The sequence below is a fragment of the Ambystoma mexicanum genome, chromosome 3q, assembly GCF_040938575.1.
Source record: "Ambystoma mexicanum isolate Mex_15411 chromosome 3q, UKY_AmexF1_1, whole genome shotgun sequence".
In the NCBI taxonomy this organism is placed as follows: domain Eukaryota; kingdom Metazoa; phylum Chordata; class Amphibia; order Caudata; family Ambystomatidae; genus Ambystoma; species Ambystoma mexicanum.
In genome coordinates this window covers 764,057,970-764,084,379 of record NC_090926.1, presented here as the reverse complement: position 1 = coordinate 764,084,379, position 26,410 = coordinate 764,057,970, and the positions used below count along the sequence as shown (strand labels likewise).

Here is a 26,410-nt window from a genome sequence, read left to right as displayed (position 1 = left end):
GCAAGAAAATGCCAGCCAGATCCCATAACCCTTTATTAATCCCTGTATCTGACTGGTCAGCAACAGGGCCAGGGAACTCTAGCTGGAACATAGAAGGCATCTCTACATCCATGTACATCCATGTGTCTGCTGTGTCACAGAGTTTTAGGGGACCACTGCTGGATCATAGCAGCCATCACTAACCTATGTGTGTCTACCATGTCACCTTTCGTATCCGTGCGCCCTACCAGAACACAGCAGCCCTAAGTAAGTACACCCTGTGTCTGACTATTCACAGGTGCTCATGGTCTGGTGGACCATGGAGCCTTTACTAAGCTCCTGTGTCAACCCTGTGAAGAATTGTATATTGGTTCCTGTGTTGCCCCCACCTGCTCATCTCTGAACCTACATTAGGCTGCCTCACTGCAAGGAGTAAACAGGGTCCCTTGCTTGTCCCCATTCCATCAATAATAAGGTGTCCCTTCACTGATGTCTGTCCTCTTACTTTTCTAGGGAGAGAATGGGAGTGATGTACAGCTCCTGGGTGTCTCACACCGCAGTATCCGGCTTCTGAAGGTGGTGAAAGCTGCAGGTTTCAACCCGGAACATCTGAAAATCCTCTGCAGTTACAGGTACAATTGGAGTTGAAGCTGGAAAGACTCTAGTGGGGATAGGCAGCTTTCAGTGTCACACAGTCACTCCTGAGCTACAAGGAGAAAGAGAAGAGACTAATTGCCATAACGCATACATAGCATCTTATGATCTTTAGCTCTAGAAGTATGCTGGCCATGCAGAGGCACAAGTCTGACTTGTAAGTGACTCTATCCTAGAACATCTGGTCTTTCAGAGGCACCGGCCGGCCAGGAGACTGAATCTGTCCCAGCCCTGCAAGTCAAACCATTGAAGACAAGGAAGGCCATGTGGCAAGTGAATAAACTAGATCCTCACAATCACACTTGGCCGTTGCACACCCAAATCCACTCTACGCATTTCATCCCACGTGTGCGGCTAATAACTACCGACTAGAACCCACAGATCATCGGATTCTGCTCTCCCCGTTATTGGCAAATTCTCAAAAAACAGCAACTGTGGTAGATACTTTGTACTGCGTGCCCCCACTCCTTGGACATTCTTACAATCCTTACATTTCATTCATCCACATTGATTCCCCTGCTGTTTGCTGACTATTTCCCTGCAATGCCCTTGCTCTCTCCTCACTTTCCCTCCAGCTCATCTTTCTCCCACACTCGGAAGAAACCATCAGATTGCATAGGCACACTCCAAGCAATAATATATAAATACGTCTTTTGCACAACTGAATCTAGCTCAGCCCAGCAGCTTTTCAGATTGTCAATAATGGAATGTGGTTAGTTCTACCCGGGACCTACCACCCATGTGGGCAATTCCCCAGAGTACCCAAAGGTTAGTTTTTCTCTGGTTAGGCTGCCACATGGGGATGCAATTGGGAGTAGATTGGTGCCTGTTCTCATTGTGCTTCCCCATCCTCTCCTTGGTTCATCAGTTACGCAGATGTGCTGTCCATCGAGCTGAGGGATACCCACACGCTGGAGTTCTCCCTGAAGAATGAGCAGCTGGTTCTGCGTTCGGCAAAGGCATGTCAGGTCAAGGCGCTGGTGGAGCTCTTCCTGCATGAACTAAAAAAGGTAAGGTGATTTGCTGACATGGTCAAGAGCAAATGGTTAGGAGTCTGCTACTGGGCAGTCGACAGAGAATCGACCACCCAGTCGGCACTGTCAATGATCTCATGTCCTTCACACTGCTTTTTGCGAGAGCTGGTGTTGCAATAGATACATCCAAGACATGCCAGCCAGATGTTTGCTCATGCACTAAGAACAGAGAGGCAGAGTGCTTTTGAAAATGTGTTCATAAAGCATTGAACCCTTGGCCTCCTTCATCTTTCCTACCCCTCAGAAGTTGTTTAGTGGGACTCCAGTCTGCTCCTTTTGTACATCATGCAAGAAGCCATTTGAGTCCATTCCTTCCTGTGAGCGAGACGCCTTGAAAATATTGTTATTTTATTTTTTCATTATAGCTCGAGATCAGCAGAGCGCTTTATAATGGGAGGGATGGGTCATTTTGAATAACTTGGTTCCAAAAAAAATAGTGCAATACTGTTGGAGGGAGGGCACGATTTTTTATTCGTCTGGCAGAAATTGTTGAAAGAGCCACGTTTTTAGTGTTTTGCAATACTGCAGGTTGGTGGGGGCATTTTCAGCCTCTGCCAGGATTAAGTTCCAGATGGTTGGAGCATTGCAGTAGAAGGGCTGTGTGCATGACTTCCCCATTACGGGTAGCTTTTTTCACAACCTCTTCATTGTTTTGCTACGTGATCTTTCAGAGGTGTGAAGTTTAGCCACCAAGTATGTTTGTGTTCTTTTCAAGACTGCCTTGTAGGTGCTGCATGCAGTTTTAACAATGATCCTGACTGGAAGGGGAGCCAGTGAAACATGCATATTGTCAAAGAGATACAAGCGAATTTGCAGCCGCTCGTATTGAGGAGGATTGTGGCATGGTTGGGCTACCTTGAGCGGGACAGGTGTGCAGCTGGAAGCCCATTAAGGAGAGCATTTTCTCTATCGGTGTGTGAGATTGAGGTCTTGGACCGCAGTGTGGAAGTCATGTGGGGGAAAGAACAGTTTAATTTTTTGGTGCATGGAGATCTGTAGCCACGTGGTTTATGCCTTTTTGGCTTTGTGCTTTTGAAGGAATGACTAAAGTCAACAATGAAGCCCAGGGATTTGGCTGAGTTTAACAGCTGCAGGGTGAATCCTTCCAGAAGCATGTTATCCAGCCACTGTTGAGCGAGTTGTTGTCTGGCAATAATGTGCCAGGCGCCTCTGACCTTAAGATACAGTTGTGTGTCATCAGTCTGCTGGTGAACGGTTATGTTGGGGTTCTTTAGGAGAGTTCCTAAGGTTCCATGTATAGATTGAAGATGGAATGGAACCTTAGAGGATCCCACCCATGACTGGGAGTCAGTTGGATCTGAATGAGCCCATCTGTGCAGCCTATTCTCTGCCGGATAGGAATAATGCACACCTTTTTAGGATGATTTCATAGAAGCCCATCCTGTTGGTGAGAAGGAAGAGGAGTGTTAAATTGTAGACTGCGTGGAAGGCACCTGCATGGCTGTAGTCCAGGGGCTGCATTTGGGGCAGAAGACAGACTGGTAATCGCAGACAATGTCAATCTGGTAGATTTAGGCAAATCATTGGGTCACAACTACTTTCTAAATAAGCTTTCTGAAGAACCGGGAGGCTTGTGATGAGTCTGTCGTTGGCTAGGCCATCTGGGTCAAGCATGTTTTTTAAATAAAGGGGTCATATGAGACCTGTCTTCAGTGCATTTGGGAATGCATCTTCGCTGATGGAGGGGTTCAAAATACTGAGGAGTGTGTTGCGCACTGAGTGAGTTCTTTAATAAGGGGACTGGGAGGAAGTCGTCCATGTAAGGGCTATGTTAAAGGGATCTCTCTAGTGTGCCTGAGAGATTCTTAGGAGAGAGGAGAGTGATGTCGGTCCAGGGGAGCAGCGCCCCAGGGAATGCATAGCTGGGCTCCATCTGGTTTTTAGTTGTCAATGAGGCCTCTGATCTAATCAGTTTTGTTGATAAAGAAGGTATTGATTCCACTGCATTTCTTTTATACAGACATCACCTAACGGAAATGTGCGGGCTTGACACATAGATTGACTACTTCGAATAAGGCTTTACTCTTGTTCGAGGGTGCCTCAATGAGATGTAGTAAGCCAGGTTGGCCTCAGAGATCATATGCCTGCGTTAGGTGCGCAGGGATTTGAGGCATGAGAAACATTTTGTGTTGAGGTCATTTCCACACTACTTTTCAAGGAATCTGATTGATCATTCCCTGAAATCGTGATCATTGGGAAGGCTGCTGCTAGAGCGGCTAGAAGAAACTTCTTGAAGGAGCACTGCTCAATCACAGGACATTTCTGGGGCAGCTATGTGTGTGATCTGAGAAAGGGGATTGTGGCATGTTCAGTCCAGTCAAGCGGGTTCAAGCATGAGAGGAGTAGGAAGGAGGTGAAGACAAGGTCAAGCGTGTGGCCTTTGACAACGTGTGGGGGAGAGTGCAATCTGTTTAAGGTCAATGGTTGCAGACAGAGAGAATATAGAGTCACAAAGGTGTTTTGCTGGTTGGGAATCAGGGATGTTGGAGTCTGAGGAGGATATTATAAGAGTATGAGATCATAGCCAGGGACAGAACATTTGGGGAGATCTTAAATGAAGTTACCACTCTCCTGGCGTGGCCTGTAAATAAGTCGTTATTTGAGATGGGGAACCATCATGAGAGAGATTCAAAGGAACTGTGTGCTTGGGTTGACTAGATCTTATGGATCTTATGGATGACGGCCACCATACCTCCAGTTTATCCTATGTGGTCAGTATGCTGAATACTGAGGACGGTGTAAACCCTGTTTCGGTGATAAAAAAGGGCATCAAGATGGTTGCTCTTGTGAGGTTGGCGATGCCGGCGGTACAAGAGACCACTGATCGGACTTAACCATCATAACAGGACAGATGGGAACAGTAAGCATGTGTTGTATGGTTCTACTGTGGATATTGACTAGGTTTGCGAGTGTAGCAATCTAGGGCTGCTTTGGAGAGGATGGGAATGGGTTGTTGCAGGAGGAGACAGATGGTGATGTCTACCTTGTGTACGATGGGCAGAGTAAATTGGCATTTGTCCGTTCCAGGACACACCAGGGTCAAACAGGAATTGCCCTTTTCTTCATCTGCTTTTTGCTTCAAATGCCCAGGCAAGAAACCCCTGTAATCTAACAGTAAAGAAGTAAAGGAAGCGGTAGGGCTAAGGAGGTGGGTGGGGCAGAGTCAAATGACCTTAATCCTCTTGCACCAGCTGGCCAACTGGTGCAGTAACTTCTACCAGGCACACAAGAGCAATCTAAGCCGTGTATGCTTCTGAACCGTACTATGTATTCCATCAGGTTAAACTGGTCATTTGACCACCCCACTTTGTCACAAACTATTAACTGCTTTTCATCTTAACCAGGGCATTTAACTATCTTTCTGCATCACCATGTTCCACAACTTTACATGAAATGTACCCATCAACTTTCTGACCTCTTGCCCCTGAAGAAAGGGGTATCCATCAGGGTGAAGATATGTAAAATGTATTTTACTGGGAGCTTTCAATTTCAACATTTTGCACTGAAACCTGTGGTTTAAGGGGTGTTACTTTTAAGACTCAAAATTACACATTTTGCAGATCCTTTGTCAAAATAAAAAGTGAGTCAGTAGTAATTGCTTTTCTTCTTCACCCCAATTCATGCAATTTAATGTGCCCTGTTTTCACATATACTTCAACCGTCTCTTTTATAAATGGGTAGTGTGTGTCATAATTACACATTCAGTTGCACATTTATTAATAACAAAAGAAAATAGCCATTTTGATGTTTTGATTAACCGCAGAATTTCAAGGAGGCTCCAAGAACAACAAATTGTTTTATACATTTTAATGTGCTTTATAAAAATAGTTGGGTTTAAGCAATGATTTCCGTGTGTGTTTCTAATTTCCATAATTCATGAAAACAATGCATGAATATTGTGTTGTTGCCAACCATGATCTTAACCTTTAAACACTTCTTAGTAGCATCATTCAACATGCATTGTTTTTCAAAAATACGAAACAATGCTAATTAATTGTAAACATGTCTGCTTGTTGCATCTAGGTACATTAACAACATACTATTGGCATGTTAAAAGCTACCTTCTGTTCTCACTTTGTCAATTGCTCTAACGATTATTGCTTCTAAAATTAAGTGCGTTGGCAAATCTATTTCTCCAAGCTTATTAAAAGTACAAATTGGTTTGTTTAATATATGTGTAGCAGTGCTAAATTCTCACCACTCTAGCCCAAATTCTCTCATTAAAAAATCATTGCTTTGACAAGTTGTTTTAAAACAACATATGCAAACCAAACAATCCTGTACTTCTACGCATCTGGAATCTGTCCTGTGTTTGGGCCCAAAAAAAAAAGAAATTAAACTTCGTCTCTACATTCAACAGAACCCGTTCTTTTTTAATTCACACAATTCTTATAGCTAGCCCTCTATTCAATCTAAGGACAAACAGAACCAAAAATGCTAGGCCCCTTTTCAACTTTAGGAAAAAAACAGAATAGAAAATGCCAGGCCACTTTTCAACATGTGGAAAAACAGAATCAAAATCTTTGTAAAATAGAAAAAGGATGTTACAAGTGCACTTGTAGCACTTCTGTGCTTCAATGACTTAGTTCAATTCGGACTCCCATCTGCTTGCTGGCTCTTGAACAGCTTTCCTGCCCGTGACCTCTGATTTCAAAACCGTCATCTTTGAAAGGTCTTTCCCCCTCCAAAATGGTTTGAACTGGGCAGTGAGCAGCACAGAGCTCACCCCAACACCACCAGAAGCCCTCTTTTCATCTGCCTGAGGCTGCCCTTCAGAGGTCAAGGGACCCGAAAGAAGCATCCAGGATCAATCTAGGGACTGCTCCTGTGTCCTCTGAACCCAACAACTGCCATATTAGGAAGGTCTTTCCCTCTCCATAAGGTTGACCACAGATCTCAATATTCAGGCTTTGCAGGTAGCTTAGAACAATGCTGTTCGGGCCATCCAAGGCCTGTCCAGGTGTGCGCATGTCTTGGATGCCAGGAGGGATCTTCAATGGCTGCCAGTAAAGCACAGGAACACACACAAGATCTTGACCCTGGCTTTTAAATGTCATTCTAAAACCTGTGCAGTATATCTCATTAATCGTGTAAAGCCCCATGCTAACACAAGGAACCTTCTTTCCTCGATTGCTCCCACTTTCATCTTGCCCAGATATAAACTGGTACGCTTTGGAGGGACTTCTATTGACATTCAGGCTCCCCGCAATGGAATATTCTTCCCGGTCCTATACGCTTGGCTGTCAACCTACCATCTTCAAGAAGGCAATAAAAACGCACTTGTTCAACCTTTGAACCAGGTTAATTTGTAGCGTAGTGTGTCCGGTTCTCCATTGACCTCTACTGAGTCTGGTGCCCTCATCCCTCTTGTTGTCTGTCTTGTTTTTGTCTTCTTTGTGCGCTCTGAAGCCTACGGGCATGTGGCACATTATAAGAATAAAAATAAAGATTTCCCAAAATTCGTTCAATTCGATCGCTTCATAATTTCTTGCCATATATAGTCGACGGTGAAGTTCATGACCACATTTTCCCCAGCATATAATAACAACCAGACCTCGTTCGTGCAAATAATATTCACGTCTTGTACCAGTTTCATAAATGATAATTAATGCCATACAATCTGTCAAGAGGTGCCCAGCTGTTTCTGGTTAGTTTCTGCATAATCTACAAAGACGCTCTTTGTAGGGAATATTAAGCCACGCACCTCTATTTACCATTGTAGGCAGCTAATTCATCCTTAAACACATTATGAACCTTCTCACTCTTTTGTTATTTTGTAAATTGTTTATGTAGTTACATGCTGAAAAGGATGGAAATGCTTGTGCAGAGTATATTGTATAGTTAGATTTCCCAGATAAATATACTGTGCATCTGTTTCTAGCCCATATTTCTTTTTTATTTCAGTAAATTTAGTGGCACAAGATTCTCATCAGGCGCACAGGAGTAACCAATTGCATCCAGGAATACAACATTTTTTTTTTATGCCAAGCACTTAGAGCAGGGTGCCTACATAACATACCCGAATGATCTAGGAAGTAAGTAAAAATGGAATTTGTGTTCTCTAGGTTCATTCTTAGCTTTATATAAAAATGACATGCCACAATCATTTTTCGGCTACAGTGAGAAGTTAGGCACAATTCAAAACAAATGGCTTCCATCGGTCCTGCTTGTGGTAGTCCTAGAGAGCTCTTCCATAACCTTCCTTCTATAACATCTAACCAGCCAGTTTCCTTGGCAGTAAAGACTATGAGGCCATAGAAGGCACTCGGGACAATGCAGGAGTGATATAGCTTTACAAAACCCTTCATAGAAAAACCACCAGATTTTGAGATAAAATATCTAATTGCCTTAAACTTTGCAGTAGTTTTGCTTATTATAGATTTGGAGAGAACCTCTTTATCCAATGTATTGGATGTTAGCATATTGAGGTAACGATAAATAGATTCCTCTTCTATTTTCATATTTTAAACAGCCCAGTTGTATCTTTTTTATGGTTCTGCGATTAGATTTAATAATCATAATTTTTGTTTTAGACAGACAGATATTTATGGCGTGCAGATTACAATTCCAGGGCTATAAGACTATGTTGCAGACCTAAGGCAGTTTGATCAAGTATTATGATATCGTCTGCGTATGACAGCCAGGAAAAAGGTCAAGTTTGAATATGCCGGGGATGATTTTTGCAATTCTTTAAAAAAAAATCAAGTTTAGCAATATAAATATTAACAAAGATAGGAACTAATATGCATCCTTGTTTTAGGCCAAAATCAACTGATATCTGCTTGCTTAATGTGCCTTCCTGGTCCACTCTAATCTGTATGGTATTCTTGGAATAAAAAAGATTTTGCAAAATCTAGAATTTGTGGATGCAAATTTCCTGTTTCCATCTTTCCCATACAATCTGCCTATCTACCGTATCAAAAGCCTTAGTAAAATCAATAAAACATACATAAAGTGGATTTTTTTTTTATAGTAAGGTGCGGCGAATAAAGTGCACAAGGGTCCAAATGTTGGCTAAGGTACTGAAACCTTTACGAAAACCAGATAGTTGGTTGCTGAGAATATTCTTTTCAGTGATCCTTGACTTGATATAGCCCAGAAGTACATAAAAAAAGAGTTTGGCACTAGAATCAATCATTGCTAAAACTCTATAGTTTGCTGGCGAATCTCTCAAGCCTTTTTTGTAAATTGGTATATACTGTGATTTATTCCAAGATCTGGGTAATTTGCCAGTAATAGCAATCTCTCTAAAGATGATACAAATAATACTAGCTCATGTTTTAGGGTCAGTCTTGAATGGTACATTAGTGGGGCCATCCAACCCCGGGGCTCAGGAAGGTTTTAATTCTTTTATAATTTTTCTATTTGTTCCTTTGTAAATTTAAAGAACGGTCTGTCACTTTTCTTCAAATAGCAGGGGATTTCCTCCGCTATTTCTTCTCTGTAATATAGCGACAGGACATATTGTTTCCAAACAGAGTTAGAGATTGGGTTGATTACTCTGATACTGAAAACACCAGCATTATGTTTATTAAAAATGTGCCAAAATCTTTGCACATCTGTATTCCTCAGGGTAATATACATTGTTTTCCATTGTGCTGAGATCATGGTCCCCCTATGCATTTTCTACCAGTTTATAAAGCGTAGATCTTGCACATTTGACTTTACCCATCGTATGTTAGATCTTAACCCTTTTTTCTTGTTTACCACAGTTTGCTCATATACATTCTTATGGGAACAGTGTTCAAAGATTATCTTTTTCTGTTTATTTGAAAACACCTAGTTTTGAACAAATAGACATGGACTGTTTCTCGGATGTGCGGGGGAAGGGAATTTCATGCAATTGGAGCAAGATACTAGCCCTCCCGACATGCCACTGTTACCGAACACGGGCATTTCAGGGGTAGGTTAGGAACAGAGGTTTCCTGTCTCATGCCAAGCCTCGTCAAGCCATGCCTATCATTCGAGTCATTTCCCGGTATGCAGTTTTTCCATCGAAACAATTTCGATCAAATCTTTTCCCATCGAAATGTATCCATTGAAATGCTTTTCCATCGAAAAGCATATCCATTGATTTTGTTTTCATTGAGTTTCCAACTCAAATACACATTTAAAATAGATGTATGGATGTTTGGGTTGCAAATTCAATAAGTCGAGGAAAGGCTTACATTTTAAAAATGGAGGGTTGGTGGGTTTGGGGGGAACCCCCCCTAAAAAAAAAACACTAGTTAGAGAGAGCTGTCCAGTGCTGAAATACATTGCAACTGTATTGAATAGATTTCAGCACTGGACAGATCCCGCTGACTTGTGTAGTGTGCACTTTTATTTTATTATTAGGACTGGGGACCTTTACTTTATTGGGAGGTTGGAGGGACTCTGCCCCCAATAAAAAATAAAATAAAAGTGCGTACCACACAAGTTAGAGGGAGCTGTCCAGTGCTCAAATACATTGCAACTGTACTGAATAGATTTCAGCACTGGACAGCTCCCTGTAACATTACAACGTTATGCATGTTTCACCGACTTTCCATGCAAAACATGTAAACTGTGTATATAACGAAACCGTATTAGATTAAAGGGTTTCGATGTATAAACACTTTCCACTTTATGTATGGCAATTTGATGAAACATCTTTCAATGAAAAAGATTTGATGGAAGAGCACCTTGATGTAAAGTTTTCGTTGGAAAGACATGTAACCCCATTCCCCCCTCCTCACTACCTGGGGTCTCAACATACATATCTTCACCCAGATATCTTGGTTGGAGGTTTCTTCCAGTTCTTCTCTCAAGTTGGGAATCACAGTTCAGATGCCCCGGTGTGCACAGTGGTCCATCGACTTTATTCCCTCTTTTTCTGGCACCTGCGCCACCCCTTGGCTCAGAGATGCATCCAAAAAGGAGGCCCTCTGCCTCAGCGGCTACTCTATTTTGGCAGAGAGGGCAATCCAATTGGTCCCCAGAGCAGAACAATTTATGGGTGGGTTATTCTTGGCCCCGAAACATTGGGGAGAATTCTAGCAAATCATCAATAAAAGTGTCGACCCGGTTTGTCATTAAAACTAGTTTCTTGATGGAGACTCTTCAGTCCATCATTCCTCTGATTTCTCTGCAAGACTTCCTTTGTTCAGTAGACCTACAGAATGCCTATCTGCACATCCCCCATCAAGAAGTAAGATTGGAAATGCCTATGGACTGCAGTGTCAGAGGGCAACCTCCAGTTTTGGGTCCTACACTTCAGACTAAATAACATCAGCAAAGAGTTTTCACCAAGGTGCTGGCACCTCTGGTGGGACTTCTCCATGCGCAGGGGATTCGGGTAAGCCCTTACCTGTATGATGGGCTTGTCCATGCCCCAGCCAAGGTCGAGGCAGACTGTAACATGACTGCTGTTTGCCAGACGACAATCAAGTTCAGGTAGAACAGCAGCCTCAGAAAGAGTCATCTGGTGCGTTGCGGCCATCTGGAGTTCAGAAACACTTAAACACTGTTCTTGGTCGTGTATCTCTGCCTCTCCACAGAGCTTTCAAACCGCATGACCGGTTTAGGCCTCTTCTAAGTCATCAGCACCAGCAAGGACATGGCTCCAGAGTCAGAGGGACTTGGCAGCCTCACTCTTTGTAGTCCGCTGGGCCAGGGATTACCTCCATCTTCTGACTGCTCACATCGTAGGGTTCTGGTTTCTGCCTGCTCAGGATTATTCCCACCTGATTCCTCTGGTGGATTCCATCATCTCAGATCTCCAAGGATGGGTGTCCCTGCCCATTCTGCTCAAGAGTTATCCCTTGATACAGCCCTCCCCTTACATTCTAATGATGGATGCCAGTGCAAAGGGTTGTGTTGAAACTCTGGCCTTAGTGTCAGATCAGGGGCTGTGGCCTGAAACAGAAGCCAGAACATCGAACTGGAGGTTACTTTCAGCAGTACACAGAGCATTGCTACATTTGTATCACCTCCCTAACGGATGAGCAGTCTTTATCAGAACGGACAATATAATGAGCAAATGTTACCTCTCTCTCTCATCAGGGGGGAACAAGGTGCACTTCCCTTAGACTGGTGGCTTCCAGGATTGTCTCTTGGGCAGAGACCAATATGCAGTCTCTGGAAATCTCCTACCTCCTGGGAGTGGTTAACCAAAAGACAAGACCTTTCCCTCCATGTTAGAGCTTTTCCTGACACAGAAGGTGTTCCACACTCTGTGCAGGAGGTTTAGGATCTCTGTAAAAGATCTGTTTGTGTGCCAACCATCCTATCTGCTTTCTGCTTACTGCTCCGGGGAGAGGGATCCCCTAGCCTGGGGCCAGGATGCCCTCTTGATCTTGTGGTCCCTATTCCTTTGTTATGCATTTCCCCCCACACTGCTGCTCTCCAAGTTCCTCCTCTGGAGTCAGTGGTTTTTGTGGGCCCCCTTAGCACAGAAGGGGTGGTTTTCTTTTGATACAGGAGATGTCTATAGTTCTTTCCCCCAGACCCCTACTCTCTCAGGCTTCCTCCACAGGTCTCCCTGGAATCCCTGCACATAAGAGTTTGGCATTTGAACAAGAGGGGCTCATGAGAAAGGATATGTCACGCAAGTTGGCTGTTGAGATGCATAGTTGTCATAATCCTTCCACCTTGAGGCCATATGAGAAGCATAGACATATGAGATGCACTGGCAGTCCATTTGGCCTGGTGTTTGCCTCAGAGCCTTCTACCTCACTCCTGCCCTCCCTTTATGATATTGGAGTTCTTGCGGAAGGGTTTACAACTATGGTTTTCTGTTTTCTCCCTTAGGGCCCAGCTCACAGCCATTAGAGTGTTTTGGGATCTCTGTAGTGGTATTGGGGAGGCAGAGATCTTTGCACCTCCGCTACTTATGAACTTTTATTTATTTAACATGTGTTAGGCGCCTATACAACAAAATAGTCTAGACCCCTTGTCCAACTTGGGATCTCACATTGGTCTTTTTCGTATCTCTCTATATCCCTTGGAACCGTGAGGTGAAGTCTCTCTGAAATGCTGAACCCTTAAGGTGACCTTCTTTTGGCCTCCTTCTTTCATCTGCTAGATGCCTGGGTGTGATGACCTCTCTTCTTTGTGTGCCTCCTTTCCTTTGTTTCCTGCCAGAAGGAGCTCATTCTACATCCTTCCCCTGATTTACGTCCTAAGATTATCTCCCTTTTCACCTCCGTGACGATCTGGTTCTATCTTCTATTTAAAAAAAAGGGTGCCATGGATCAAGGTTCTTCCCTTGGTGTCCTGGACATGGGCATAATGGCCCGGGCCTACTTGGACAGTATGACCCCCTTTTTGGATTTTCTTCTGGTTACTTTTAGGGCTGGTCAGGCGAGCAAGAAACTGTAGCCACCATCAGTCATTGGATCAAGTTGGTTATTGCTTTGTTCTATAAACTGGTTGGGACTTCCCCTCCTAGAAGTGTACAAGGCAGCTCAACCAGGGGAGTTGCGGCTTCTTGGGCATCCTTCCAGGGCGTTATCATTTCTGACATTTGCAGGGCAGCCACTTGGGCTTTGCCATCAACGTTTGCAAGACAATGCCATCGGGCACTTCTGAAGAAGCCGCTGCATTTCGCACTGTGGTACTGAGTGCACACCATTAGCTACATCCATGGGTTTTTCCTATTTTTTTTTTGCATAATAAATGTCCCTGGTGTGCAGCATCTGTGTTCTATTGTCAGGTTTCCTGTACGTTTGACCTGGACAGCTTGATATATCCTTATGCGTGAAGAACTGGGATGAGGAAGAGAGATGAGGGGATAATGCTTGGGTTGCTTACCAGTAATTTACATTATTCCGATCCTGAGGTGGGTTCTGGTCATCAGCTTGTGGATGTAACAGGTAGACCCAGGTGTAGAATTGTAACAGTTTCTTTTGAATTGGGAAAACAAATTACTCTAATGCGCCAACTTTGAAAAAATAATAGTACAGGCCGACCTGGCTGCTCGGATCTGTGCTTATCAAGGCATCCAGTACTGATTTGAAGTCTTGAAACCAAGTAACTTTATCCCAAGAATTATCATTGGGCAAGTAAAGGAAATCTACACAAACCAAATATACAACAAATTATAAGTTGAAGTCCCTACAAGCACAAAAACGATTAATACTAGACAGTTAATAGGAAACCATTTTCTCTCCTGATGAACCATTGAAAAAGCAATGGGGAAACACGTGTTGAGAGCAACGTTTGTTTCAAGGATAAAGCAATCGTTTGTATTTGGAAACTTGAGAGCAAAGTTTATTTCAAGAAACAATTGTAACTGTGAAGTCAGAGAAAGTGTGAAATTCAACACTGGAAATTGTATAATTCTGAATGCAAGTAAATATAAATATCCATGGTGTGATACTTAACACCAACTGAGAAGCCTGAAAGTAAAGCCTTTTTTTCAAAATACTGACATTTACATTATTTTGTACAAAGGAGGATGTTATCATTTTTTTCTGGTGTGACAATTAACACTGAGTCAAAATGAATATATGTTTCAATGCTTTTTTGAAACAAGTCTGTGTTATTACTTTTCTGCAACAATAAGATAATTTGAATCTAGCACATCTGACTCACCAGCCAAGCTTTGTACTATTATTTTTTCAAAGTTGGCACATTAGAGCAATTTGTTTTCCCAATTCAAAAGAAACTCTTACAATTTGATATCTGTGGAGCAGTCACACAGTGATTTGGGACATACTCATGCAGACAACCGAGTCGCAATAAGGAGCCGGCGCCAAGGGTAAGCTTTACTGGCTGCAACACTTATTTTTGGGACCCAGGTGTAGAGGCTGATCTTACATGGTCTGGTAGGAAGGGGATATGCCACCTGCCCTGGGAAAGGATTAAGGTCTTACAGCTACTATTTTAGTTTTGTAGGACCTGTCTGGGAGATGGGTTCACCTCATTCGTTAAGGACCTGGGCGAGGATAATTAGGACTCGGTGCAATGAGGATTACCAGTAAGTAACCCAGACTATATCCCGCTTTAGTGGCATATGGATCCCAGACGGTGGTGTATACATTCTGCATTCCCTTCCAAGTCAGCTTTTTATCAGGGCTTCACTCCCAGGGTTGTTTTCTGTAACCCTATTGAACTTGCCCCTTTAGGGCAGCCTCCCCCAAACTGTGCAAGAGCGGTCTGTGAGACTACGAACAATCAAGGGTTAAGCAGGGTGCTGTGAGGCTCAGTGTGTGCCTGTGCTCGGTACTCTGGTGACTGTCTGTGGGGGTTCCGCTGCTTGTGTTAGCCAGAGGCCTTTTGTCTGCACCAGGCACATATAATTAGAGAGCAGCTGTCGTGTGGCAAAGCCCTGAATTGGGAATGAGGGAGAAGAAGAAGACAGGGAAATGCTAACAATCCTTCATGGTAAATGCCATTGCTCTTATGCTTTGCTCTTTCTCTCTCTTCTTCAGAACATCCACCCAGCTTTCCCTACTGGAACATGATGGTGACAGCTAGTAGCGTCTTGCTTGCATGGGTGGCAACACGCAACTAGACGTTGCGAGTGTAGCAGGAATCTAAACTATGTCAAGCAACAGCACTCTTTAAAACACTTTTTGGTCCTGACATGCTGGCAGTAGGGCTCTTAACTAAATTGTCCATGAAGGTAATGTTTCATGATTTCGTGTCTCTAAGATTATGAAAATGTGGCAGTCCCAATTTCACCGAATTAGGAAAATATGAAAAAGGTGGTGTTGCCTGAGGACTGTGTGCGAAACCCAGTCACGCATCACTGTCTTCTCCAAAAGCCCATGCATGGAATTATGATTTCACCGCAGGGCCAAGAGATAGGAAGGGAAAGAGAGTGAAGAAGAGAAAGAGATCCCAAAGACAACAAGAAGAAAGAAATACAAATAGCGATAAAGAGAGGCAGAGAGTAATTACCTGGAAGAAAGGACGATTGGAGGAGGGAATAGGTAGAGACTTAGGGAGAAGGTAACTGGGTGAGAGGAAGTTAGCAATCCCAGAGACAGAGCGTGATCAGACGGGTATTTGGAGGTCTACCTTCAGGGCACCCACCACCCTTGCGTAGATCACACATATACACTATTAGGATTGTGTATGCAGAGTGAGGTGCTTGCGTTATGTTTGACATGCTCGTGACTCTGATGGTCCCTTGCCCTCACCATGGTGGTACAGTGTACACACTGCCATGTCATATATGCGTCCGTGGAACCTTTCATGTCTAGGTTTGCGAGGGAGTGCTGTCTGAACATGCACTTTATAGCTATTCATTGCTTTGGTTGGTGCCCTGTGCCTCTTTGGCGTATGGCCACATGCATCGCTCATCAAAGCTTATGTTTTCTAACCTTCATCCTTCAGGATTCCAACCACGTCATCGCTCTCCGGAGCTACATTACAGACGACAAGAGTCTCCTGCACTTTAAGAAGGGTGACATCATCAAACTTCTCCCGATCGAGGGACTGGAGCCAGGTGAGTAGCGTCCAGCCGCAGATGCCAGTAGATGAGAGTGCGGGTTAGAGGTTGGTCTACCTAAAGGTTAACCAGTGCCAACGGCACCAGATCGTAGGGCGTTTGATGGGTATCTTTCTGGGAATCTCTTGATTAAAGTGATTGGCCAGTCTGCCTCTGCTATAGGAAAGGCAAAGATTGGGCACAGAGCACTTGAATAGTGGCCAGTGATGCTACAAAGCAGCTGTCTCTTAACCTTCCCATCCCACCCTTACGCCATCATCCCTTATTGCCCTTTTTCTGTGCTCCATAACCTAACCTGCTCCTTCTCATCCTTGGGAAATTTGGGAATTATCGCAACCCCAATCCAGAGAACTTTGATAGTCATGTATCTAAACCCGACTTTGCGACTGGTTGGCTCAATAGCACGCTGCCACACGCATTTATGGAGGGAGCTTTTTCAGCTCTATCGCGCAGCACTTGGAAAGGTGAATTCTTCTTCTCTCTGGGGCTTGCAGCTGGAGCCGAGCTCTTGATAACTCTGGACTTTCGTTGTGTGCATTGGCGCTGAGCACAAGCGGACAACAGAGGAGACCTGTTGCTTCAATACAGAAAAAGTGTTGTGTGTTTTTTTTCATTGATTAGCCACTCAGGCAGGTTTGTCAAAGCGTTCCATCCCCCACAATAATGTGTGTTCATCGTGGAATCACACAATCCTGGCTGAATAATGCACACCCTGGCTAAGTAATAACATGCACTGTTCCAGGCACATTCTCAGTTTGTGCACAATTTGGCTATTCAGTGTTGTGCACAAACCCAGGTTAGTCATTTCTCCTCCGCTGTCATCCTGCATTACTGATGCCATAAAGAAGCTGTGCCAGACCCATTCATGCCCAGCTCATGAATAATGTATTCAATAACGTGAATGGGTTTATAGTGTGCACACTTTCTGGCCACTTCATGATGTGTAACAATGATGGCTAATTCCTGTTGCATGCAGACGTCCTGGCTTATTTGCAGCACGCCCAAACCCTAGCTAACCCATGGAATGTACAAATCCATAGCATGCACACATTCTGTGTAATCCATCCTGTGCATGTATTCTGGCTAATCTGTTGCATCATGACAGTTTACAGAATGCACAATGCCTGGTTAATATATCCTTTCGACAAAGGCCGTATGGACTCTTTCACGAGTTAAGCACTTGCCTCAGAAATGTAGTAAGCCTGCAGTCACAGGTTCCCGTCCCAGCAGGGCCTTATCACCTGTTAACCATTCAGAGGTCCATACATCGAGTACCATTACCTTGGGTAATAATGCAAACCAGTATTACAAACTGGAGGAGTCTGTGAAGAAGTGCAAAATGTGCTATGTCGTTGACAAATCTAGTCTGATACCTTGAATGCACAAAGTATGAGCATTGCTCATATGCATCAACCATGGGGCTTTCATGACTCAACTCTACTCTGAAATTCAGTCTTGAGTGACTACTTCTCTGACAGGAGGATGTGCTCCCGACTGTCCGTAGACACATTTCATAAGGAAATATTTCAAGTATTGGGGCAGAGAACATGAAGTCAGAATTTCACTTACAGCAATTTCCATCTTAAAACCAAAAACAACGCATTTTTAACCAGCTGCAAATTTCACCATTACAAAAGGAAACTATATAGTTGATGTGCATTAACAATGTTTTACACCATTTTGTAAAACCAAAAGCTGGCCCCTAAGATTAGGTCACCTCCATGTTCATGCACTTGCCAGCCTAAGGGTTTCCATTGGTCAAGCTGGGGTTGCCAGTTACCTGTCCCTTTTAGAGAAGAGCCGTCTTGTCTTTACATGTGTGTCATAGCATGTGCGTGTCTGCTGCAGATTGCCCAGACAGGTACCAGCTGATGCTGATGATTCTGCCTCTGCCACCCCTGCATGATGAAGGTTCTGTTTCCCCTCGGGAGAATCCTCACAATCTTTGTTTGAGGAAGAATCTTCTTCAGTATGAGGGCCTTGGGAGGATTTATGAAACTTATGAAACATAAGATTGGTAGATGCTCCCATGGAACATAAAAGATGCCCCTGAAGCCCCTGCGGTGTGGCGGGCCCCAGTATTTAGGGGCCCTCAGATTAGTCCAAGAGCTGTATAGATCGCTCGGTGGTGGCATCCTCAGAGGACCCTCACTGCCTTTCTCTGTGGGCACCCTTCCAGTGTTGGACTGAACATGCACGCTGTTGTTTTGCCATCACTCTTCTTTTCTCTTGAGATGCTAGTCATCCATGCTCCCCTGCTGTTTCTCCTCTTTTCTCATGAGATGCTAGTCATCCATGCTCTCCCCGCTGTTTCTCCTCTTTTCTCTTGCGACGCTAGTCATCTATGCTCCTCCCTCTGTTTCTCCTCTTTTCTCTTGAGATGCTAGTCATCTATGCTCCACCCGCTGTTTATCCTCTTTTCTCTTGAGATGCTAGTCATCTATGCTCCCCCTGCTGTGTCTCCTCTTTTCTCATGAGATGCTAGTCATCTATGCTCCCCCCGCTGTTTCTCTTCTTTTCTCATGAGATGCTAGTCATCTATGCTCCCCCCGCTGTTTCTCTTCTTTTCTCTTGAGATGCTAGTCATCTATGCTCCACCCGCTGTTTCTCTTCTTTTCTCTTGAGATGCTAGTCATCTATGCTCCACCCGCTGTTTATCCTCTTTTCTCTTGAGATGCTAGTCATCTATGCTCCCCCTGCTGTGTCTCTTCTTTTCTCATGAGATGCTAGTCATCTATGCTCCCCCCGCTGTTTCTCCTCTTTTCTCTTGAGACGCTAGTCATCTATGCTCCCCCCGCTGATAATCCTCTTTTCTCTTGAGACGTTAGTCATCTATGCTCCCCCCGCTGTTTCTCCTCTTTTCTCTTGAGATGCTAGTCATCCATGCTCCCCTGCTGTTTCTCCTCTTTTCTCTTGAGATGCTAGTCATCCATGCTCCCCTGCTGTTTCTCCTCTTTTCTCTTGAGATGCTAGTCATCTATGCTCCCCCTGCTGTGTCTCCTCTTTTCTCATGAGATGCTAGTCATCTATGCTCCCCCTGCTGTGTCTCCTCTTTTCTCATGAGATGCTAGTCATCCATGCTCTCCCCGCTGTTTCTCCTCTTTTCTCTTGCGACGCTAGTCATCTATGCTCCTCCCTCTGTTTCTCCTCTTTTCTCTTGAGATGCTAGTCATCTATGCTCCACCCGCTGTTTATCCTCTTTTCTCTTGAGATGCTAGTCATCTATGCTCCCCCCGCTGTTTCTCCTCTTTTCTCTTGAGATGCTAGTCATCTATGCTCCCCCCGCTGTTTTTCCTCTTTTCTCTTGACATGCTAGTCATCTATGCTCCCCCCCGCTGTTTCTCTTCTTTTCTCTTGAGATGCTAGTCATCTATGCTCCACCCGCTGTTTCTCTTCTTTTCTCTTGAGATGCTAGTCATCTATGCTCCACCCGCTGTTTCTCTTCTTTTCTCTTGAGATGCTAGTCATCTATGCTCCCCCCGCTGTTTCTCCTCTTTTCTCTTGAGATGCTAGTCATCTATGCTCCACCCGCTGTTTCTCCTCTTTTCTCTTGAGATGCTAGTCATCTATGCTCCCCCCGCTGTTTCTCCTCTTTTCTATTGAGATGCTAGTCATCTATGCTCCTCCTGCTATTTTTCCACAGGCTGGCAGTTTGGGTCTATCGGTGGTCGCTCTGGACTCTTTCCATCCAACATAGTTCAGTCGGCTGCTGCCCCGGATTACTTCAGCATGCAGATGGACCGTAAAGAGGAGTACAGGAAGAGCATGCTGGAGCCACCTTCTCAGGCGAACGTGAAAAGAACCCCTAAGCAGAACACCACAGACGTCCGCAATGAGGTAAGGAGCTTATATGTACATACATATGGTCAGGGCAGGAATAATGTGATGGCAGCTGGCCTGCATGGGATAGAACATATCTGAAGGTGTGATGAAGGGTGTTGCAAAAATATCTAGGTATTAGCGGAGAACCTTCATATGTAAGAGAAAGGCAGGTGTCCCACAGGAGAGAGATTGATCAGGTGACAATGGCCTACTGTGCTGAAGAGGTGGAGTCTCCAGTGCGGCCAGAGAGGTGAAGTTGTGAATGGACAAAGGATTTCTCTTGAATTAGACAGAGGGGGTTTCCTTGGTTGAGTCTGAGAGAGTTCCCCTAAGGAGGCATAGAAGGATTCCTTTAGGTGGATAGCAGCGTTCCTCCACAAGAGACAGTCTCGTTGGATGAAACAAAGAGTTCTTATGGAGTGAGGCAGAGTTAATCTGTTTGGTGCGTGACAGTGCTTCACTTAACATATTGGGAGAAGTGAAAGTTGTAAAATTCAATGCCTACACATTTATAAATTACTTAATTTTGTTCCAAGTTAAAATACTTCAGTGATATTTGTTTTTGTTTATTTATTTAGTCATTTGTACCATGCGCTTTCACTCATAAGATCATCTTGGCAATATATAGAAATCACCAAACCAGGTGGAAAACTAAAGGTGTCGAGATCAGAGAAGGGTGGGAGACTGATAAATCGGGAAAGAGCCAGATTTCCCTAAATAAAGGAAGGTCATGCTGTGTTCTTAAAGAAATGGGATTGGGAATTCTATAAACATCCAGCATGAACTAAGACAGTTCGTCCTCCCAATCTGGTCCGACTTATCGGGGAACTGTCAAAACACCTTCAGGGATAAAGCTACAATCATGGTCTAAAAAAGCAGGGCGATGAGAGTACAGTACCTTATGAAAATACACAAGGATTTGGGAGAAATGTGCTTTTTCACAGGTAACCAATACAGTTGTTGCAGGGCCGGGAAGATATGATCCATTGGTCCGAGGGTAGGTGCAGATGCGCCACTACCATCTGAAGCAGCTAGAGCTCTCTGCTATTGGGCGTCCAAGATACAGGGAGTTCCAGCTGCTCATTTGCAGTGAGACTAGTGCATTAATAATGATAACTCTCAGCGGAAATGAGACATATTTTAAAATCTTTTTACAAGAGGAAGTTGCTAGAAATCTGCCTTAGGGCAGAGTAAAGTTGGATGCAAAGGTTATTCCCTTTGGAATGTGGTTCTGTGCAAAGGTCTGCTCTCCTAGGCCAGAAGTTGGCTCTCCGGACGGGGCTGAAAGCACAGAGGGCTAGGATGTCAGTCTTTCTACCATTCCCATTGAGACAGTTTTCACAGATTGTTGCATCTAAAGGATTTAAGATTCAGTGAAACAGCAGGTCAGAGCACCGTTCCGACGAAAACGAACTTTGAGCAGTGGTCGAGCTAATGATTCGAAAGAGGAAAGAGCTACAGACTGGGAGCCGTTAGGCTTTTAAAACCTGATCCAGAATAGTGCAGTAACGTCAGTGCCCATTTTGTGAAAACTGTAAAGGATTTTTGTGGAGAAAATGGTGTCTGTGACAAAGAAAATGGAGGTCAACAGGTAGGGGAGAAGACTGGTAGCATTCTCTTCTAGTCTGAGAACAAAACTGAAAATAAAACTGCAACTTGATTTTGTAAAAGTTCCAATCTGGCAACAGGGAGTGGAGGATGGGACTTGTGAGACGTTTGAAAGTAAAAAAAAGAAAGCTTCCAATTTTCACCACTGGATGTATTTTTTGAAACTCACTTCAATCTCTGTCTCCAGTTCATTGGATGTTTTGGGGATTTTTAGGAGCTGAAAAGCATCCGAACAGGGCTCAACTCAGTGGTCTTCAAACCGTGAGGCTGACCCCCCTAGGGTCTCCCGCAGGATATCCAGCAGGGGCGCAAGGGCCTTCAAAAAAAGAGTGCAGTGGCTGCTTTTAATAGAAAATATTAGCAGATATGGCCCGTGCAGCAATAGTTTTACTCAAGGGCAAGTGCCACGAGCACCGTTTCCTGAAGGAAGGCGCAGCATAACCAATGTGAAGACCACTGGCTTACCTGAAGCTCAGCTGCTGCAGATGACCTTTTCATGGCTGCAACACGGGAGTTGCTTTATGGCTAGACAGAGGGGGATCACCCAAGTGACGGCGAGATGTACTTCCTTAGAGTCAGGGGTAGTGGTGACACATTTCTGACATTCCTTTGCAGAGTCCTCTTCCAAGCATGGTATCGGATGCTGCTTCTGTCGCATCATTTGATGGGAACCAGTACACCATGGTGGAGTTTGCTATGAAATACTTCCGAGATGCTCGCACAATGTAAGTATTTGCTTTGATATTGCAGAAGACTTGCCTACATTTTTCTAAAGTGAGTACTTTTGCTTGCAAGTACTGCCTCGCGCGCTCTCTGAGCATGACCACCCCTTTCTTATGTGAGCACTTCCCTATTGCTCTGGATTACCTGGCCTGTCTTCATTCCAACTTCTCCTGTTTATACTCTGCCATTGTTTGCATGTTTGTTTTTTCCTCTTCCACAATAATGTTTGTCAGATCTCATGTGAGTTCCTTCCCCTTGCGATGTGAGTAGCGTTCTCATCCTATGTGAGTACTTGTGCTACTTTGTGGGTACTTGTGTTGCCCTGTGAGGTGTTCTCATCCCATACGAGCACTTTCCCTTTGTGAGTACTTGTCTCTTCCGACATGAGTCGTTTCCTGCAGGAGAATGTGTCCTTCTCATTGAGTATGGCTGCTCTTTTGATAGTCAGTCGGCAGGCAGAGGAAACAACATTTCTGATTGAATTTACAGCACCTAAGGGAAACAATTATGTATTATTGTACACACATACACTCTACAGGGCTCTGGGCATTGATCAACGTGGACATCATATAAACAAGATAAAGAAGAGGAGCCCAGTTTGGATATGCCAGTTGTTAAGGTGTTTTTTGTACAATTCTCTGGAGAAGGCTGTACAATTACTAACCCTTAAAGTGGGGCAAGTGGACACAACCCCAAAGAGAAGCCAGGCCTCCCTGAAGGTAGGTAACATGACAGAGCACTCAGACTTAACCCAAAGAAGCGGAAGTAGGAGGACACACAGATAAAGTTGGTCCACAAACCTATCCTTGGAAAATACACCACACTGGTATGCCGAGAATTATGCACCTTTGTTCGATTACACACATATATATCTATTAAGTCAATAAGTACTTTATGAAGACATAAAACACAATAAAATACATTGTGCATGCATAAAAATAGTAAATTCCCATAAAGACACAACCCACTATTTTACTATATTGTGTAGGCCACTTCGTTGGACGCTGCAGGAGCAGCACACCCTGAGCATAGCCATGCAGCCACGTGGTAAGCCTACTTGCTATTAGCACCTCACCTGCTGTCTATCTGGTGCTCACCCCAGCACTAGCCAAGTACTGGCACTGCACACGTGAAAATCACCCTGCATTTACAAAATCAAGCGTTGTTAATTTTGAAACGATTGAGGGATTGTTGCTGTGGAGACATGATACAAGCACGTTTGTTTGTATGAATACAAAGATGGCCACCGCAGGACTCGAGTTGGCTTCGGTCACCTGCATGCAGCCACTGCCTGCTGATTGGGTGCCTTACCACATTTGAGCCAATTAGGATCGCCGGCAGGCAAAAGCCAGCCCTCCCATCTTCGGCTCAACATCGAAGGCTCCTGTCTGAGCCTGTCTGAGCCTGTCTGAGCGTGGATGGATCCAGACTCTCTACAAGTCTTACCATCACCCTTTACGGCAAGAAGTCTCCTTCGCTCATAGTCCTTCCCCTGCCCTACAACCTAAGTTAACCGCACGTCAATCGAGTACTCGCCCCAAGACATGCACAGCCCGCGGTTGAAGCAGCGCTGTGAGGCCCAGATGACTAGGCCATCACCCCTCCCCACAGTGGTACGCTGCTGGCAATCGCCTCATACTAAGCCCTCGCCGCGCAGTAAAGGTAAGAGCCCTGCACGCCCGGCCTAGACACGACCTTGGAGCCATTCACAGTGTTCCCCCTTAACAGCATTATGCTGCCCAGTCATGGCTCTGCACTCCTCTATAGGTTTGCGCACCTCCGAGCACGCACTTGCCCACAATCCCACCACTCATTGCCTAATAGTGTTACTAGCCATCACTACAGGCTGTGTAGCAGAACCCAGCACCTCAAGATGGCACCCAAAGCCACACGCTGCTGGAGACCCATACTTCCATTGGTATCACAACTAACACAGTTCCCCAGCTTACCTCCCTCGTCAACCTCCCTGATAATACCTGTCAGCGCCACCTATCATTGTATTCCTGACTCCACTACCCTCAACCTGCTTGCCAATCCTAGGTGCAATGGGCAGGCCAGTACTGCTGTCTCCCGGCCCACACACGATATCGTTAGGTCAGTGACCTGCAACATTGACCACTTGATGCCCGTGGCTGCCACCCTTAACATACAAGACTATGCTATCATTGATGTACTTACCTGTACGGCCATGCCGCCTGATGCTACCACCATGCCTATGTGGAATGATGTGACTTTCGAAGTATGCCCCACTACCAGCATGTTGATTGATGCGGCCACCTTGCCCATATTTGATGTGACTATTAATGTATGCTCCACTACCTCAGTATTGCCTGGTGCTACTATCATGCCTATAACTAATAATGTGACCACTGATGTACGTCCCACTACCACCATGCTGCCTGTCGCTGCCACCTTGCCTACTTGTGATGATGTGACTATTGATGTATGCCCTACTACCTCAGTGCTGCCCGCTGTTACCACCAAGCCCTCTGCAACCACTTACCACGACCCAGAGGCTAGCACACACCTCAAAAACCCACCACACCACACACCACACTCAGCTGTGCCCTCATTAATGTGCGCACCCTACCTGCTCACGCAGTAGAAATCCATGACCTGATCACCACCCACAACCTCAACCTTCTTGCTATCACGGAGACTTGGTTCCATGAAGCGTCTGGACCTACCCTAGAGCTTGCTCTCCCCACTGGTTATACGATCTTCCAACAAGACCGGCCGCTATCTAAAGGCTGTGGTGTAGCCATCATTGCCAAGGAGTCCATTTCCATCAGAAAGGTCAACAAGTCTGCCTGAAGCCCTCGTCCTTAAACTCAACACCACCCATAACTGCACTATCACACTCCACATAGTGTGCCACCCCACCCACTCCGTGGCCCCCTAGCAGACTTCCATGCTACCATCACTCACCTCTTCTCTGACAACCTGAAGATTTCCACTAAGATCCTCCTGGCAGGTGACCTGAACTTAGGGCTTAACAACCCTAAAGATATCCCATCTAAATCCCTGGCAAAGGCTCTGGGAACTTTAGGATTTAAACACTCCATCACACATCAAAGGCCAGACACCAGACTGGCTAGCTCACCACAACTGCCTGCCATTATCAGTGGTCCCCTCGTTTGGACTGATCACCACCTTATCCAGTTCACTCCCTCCTCAAACATCAGAAACAGCCCACCATGCCTCTACCCCCATCCTTTGCCAGAAGCGCTTGCCTACTCTCCAAAGAAAGAATCGTCCCACATCTACGAGTCCCAACCCTGAGTGCCCCTTTTTCTTACGGCCCAAACACACTGGCCCTCACTTTCAACTCTACATTAACTAAAGCAGTGGAGGCCATCGCCCCACTAGCCGCCCGGAAAGCCAAACCCACCAAACACTCTAACACATGGTTCATCCCGGAACTTTTAGAGTTATGCTCCAAGAAATGGGTAGCCCTATCCACTTGGCAATCCAATCACGTGGAGTCAGCCAAACTGGCGTTTAATCACCTCTCTAAGGAATACAAAAAAGCTATCATCCACGCCAAAGCCAACTCTATCAATACAAGAATTGCCAACGCTAACTCTGACACTAAAGAAATATTCGCCATCTTCAAGGAACTGGAATCCCCTGCCCCCACTCCTCAGGCCATTCCAGAGATGAAGCCTGGTGCTCTGACATAAAAACAGCCATGCTGAATAAGCTAGTCACCTTCCACAATATAATTATTGTAAACCAGCACCCCCGGAACCCTCCCAAACTTTCCCACACACCCACTTCGATCCTTGGGGCCCCCCTTACACCACTCTTCTCATTCAAGGACATCAACGAAACTGAAGTCATCTCACTCATGAAGAATATCATACCTTCCATGTGCAAAGGGGATATCTGCCCTGCTACCATCATTAAATAATGTGCTGACACACTTGCACCCTTCCTTACAGCGTTCATTAGTGCCTCCTTTGCCTCAGGATTTGTCCCATCCTGTCTTAAGGAAGCGTGGGAACACCCCTTCCTAAAAAAACGTCACTTGACCTGAACAACCCCAATAACCACAGACCCATAACCACTGTCCCCTTCCTACTAAAAATCTTGGACAAAGCAGCCTACTTATAAGTCCAACACTTCTTGGAATCAAACAACATCCTAG

The 26,410-nt window shown here is 44.9% G+C and overlaps 1 protein-coding gene across 1 annotated transcript in view; it reads left to right on the top strand.

The window, feature by feature from the left end:
• The window catches only part of MYO15B (myosin XVB), a 721,855-nt gene that overhangs the window by 449,696 nt on the left and 245,749 nt on the right, over positions 1-26,410 (top strand). The window contains exons 25-29 of the mRNA XM_069654768.1: positions 493-611; positions 1,502-1,643; positions 15,993-16,104; positions 19,751-19,944; positions 22,153-22,262. Coding sequence (XP_069510869.1) covers positions 493-611; positions 1,502-1,643; positions 15,993-16,104; positions 19,751-19,944; positions 22,153-22,262 — 677 coding nt within the window. The remainder of the gene's footprint in view (positions 1-492; positions 612-1,501; positions 1,644-15,992; positions 16,105-19,750; positions 19,945-22,152; positions 22,263-26,410) is intronic.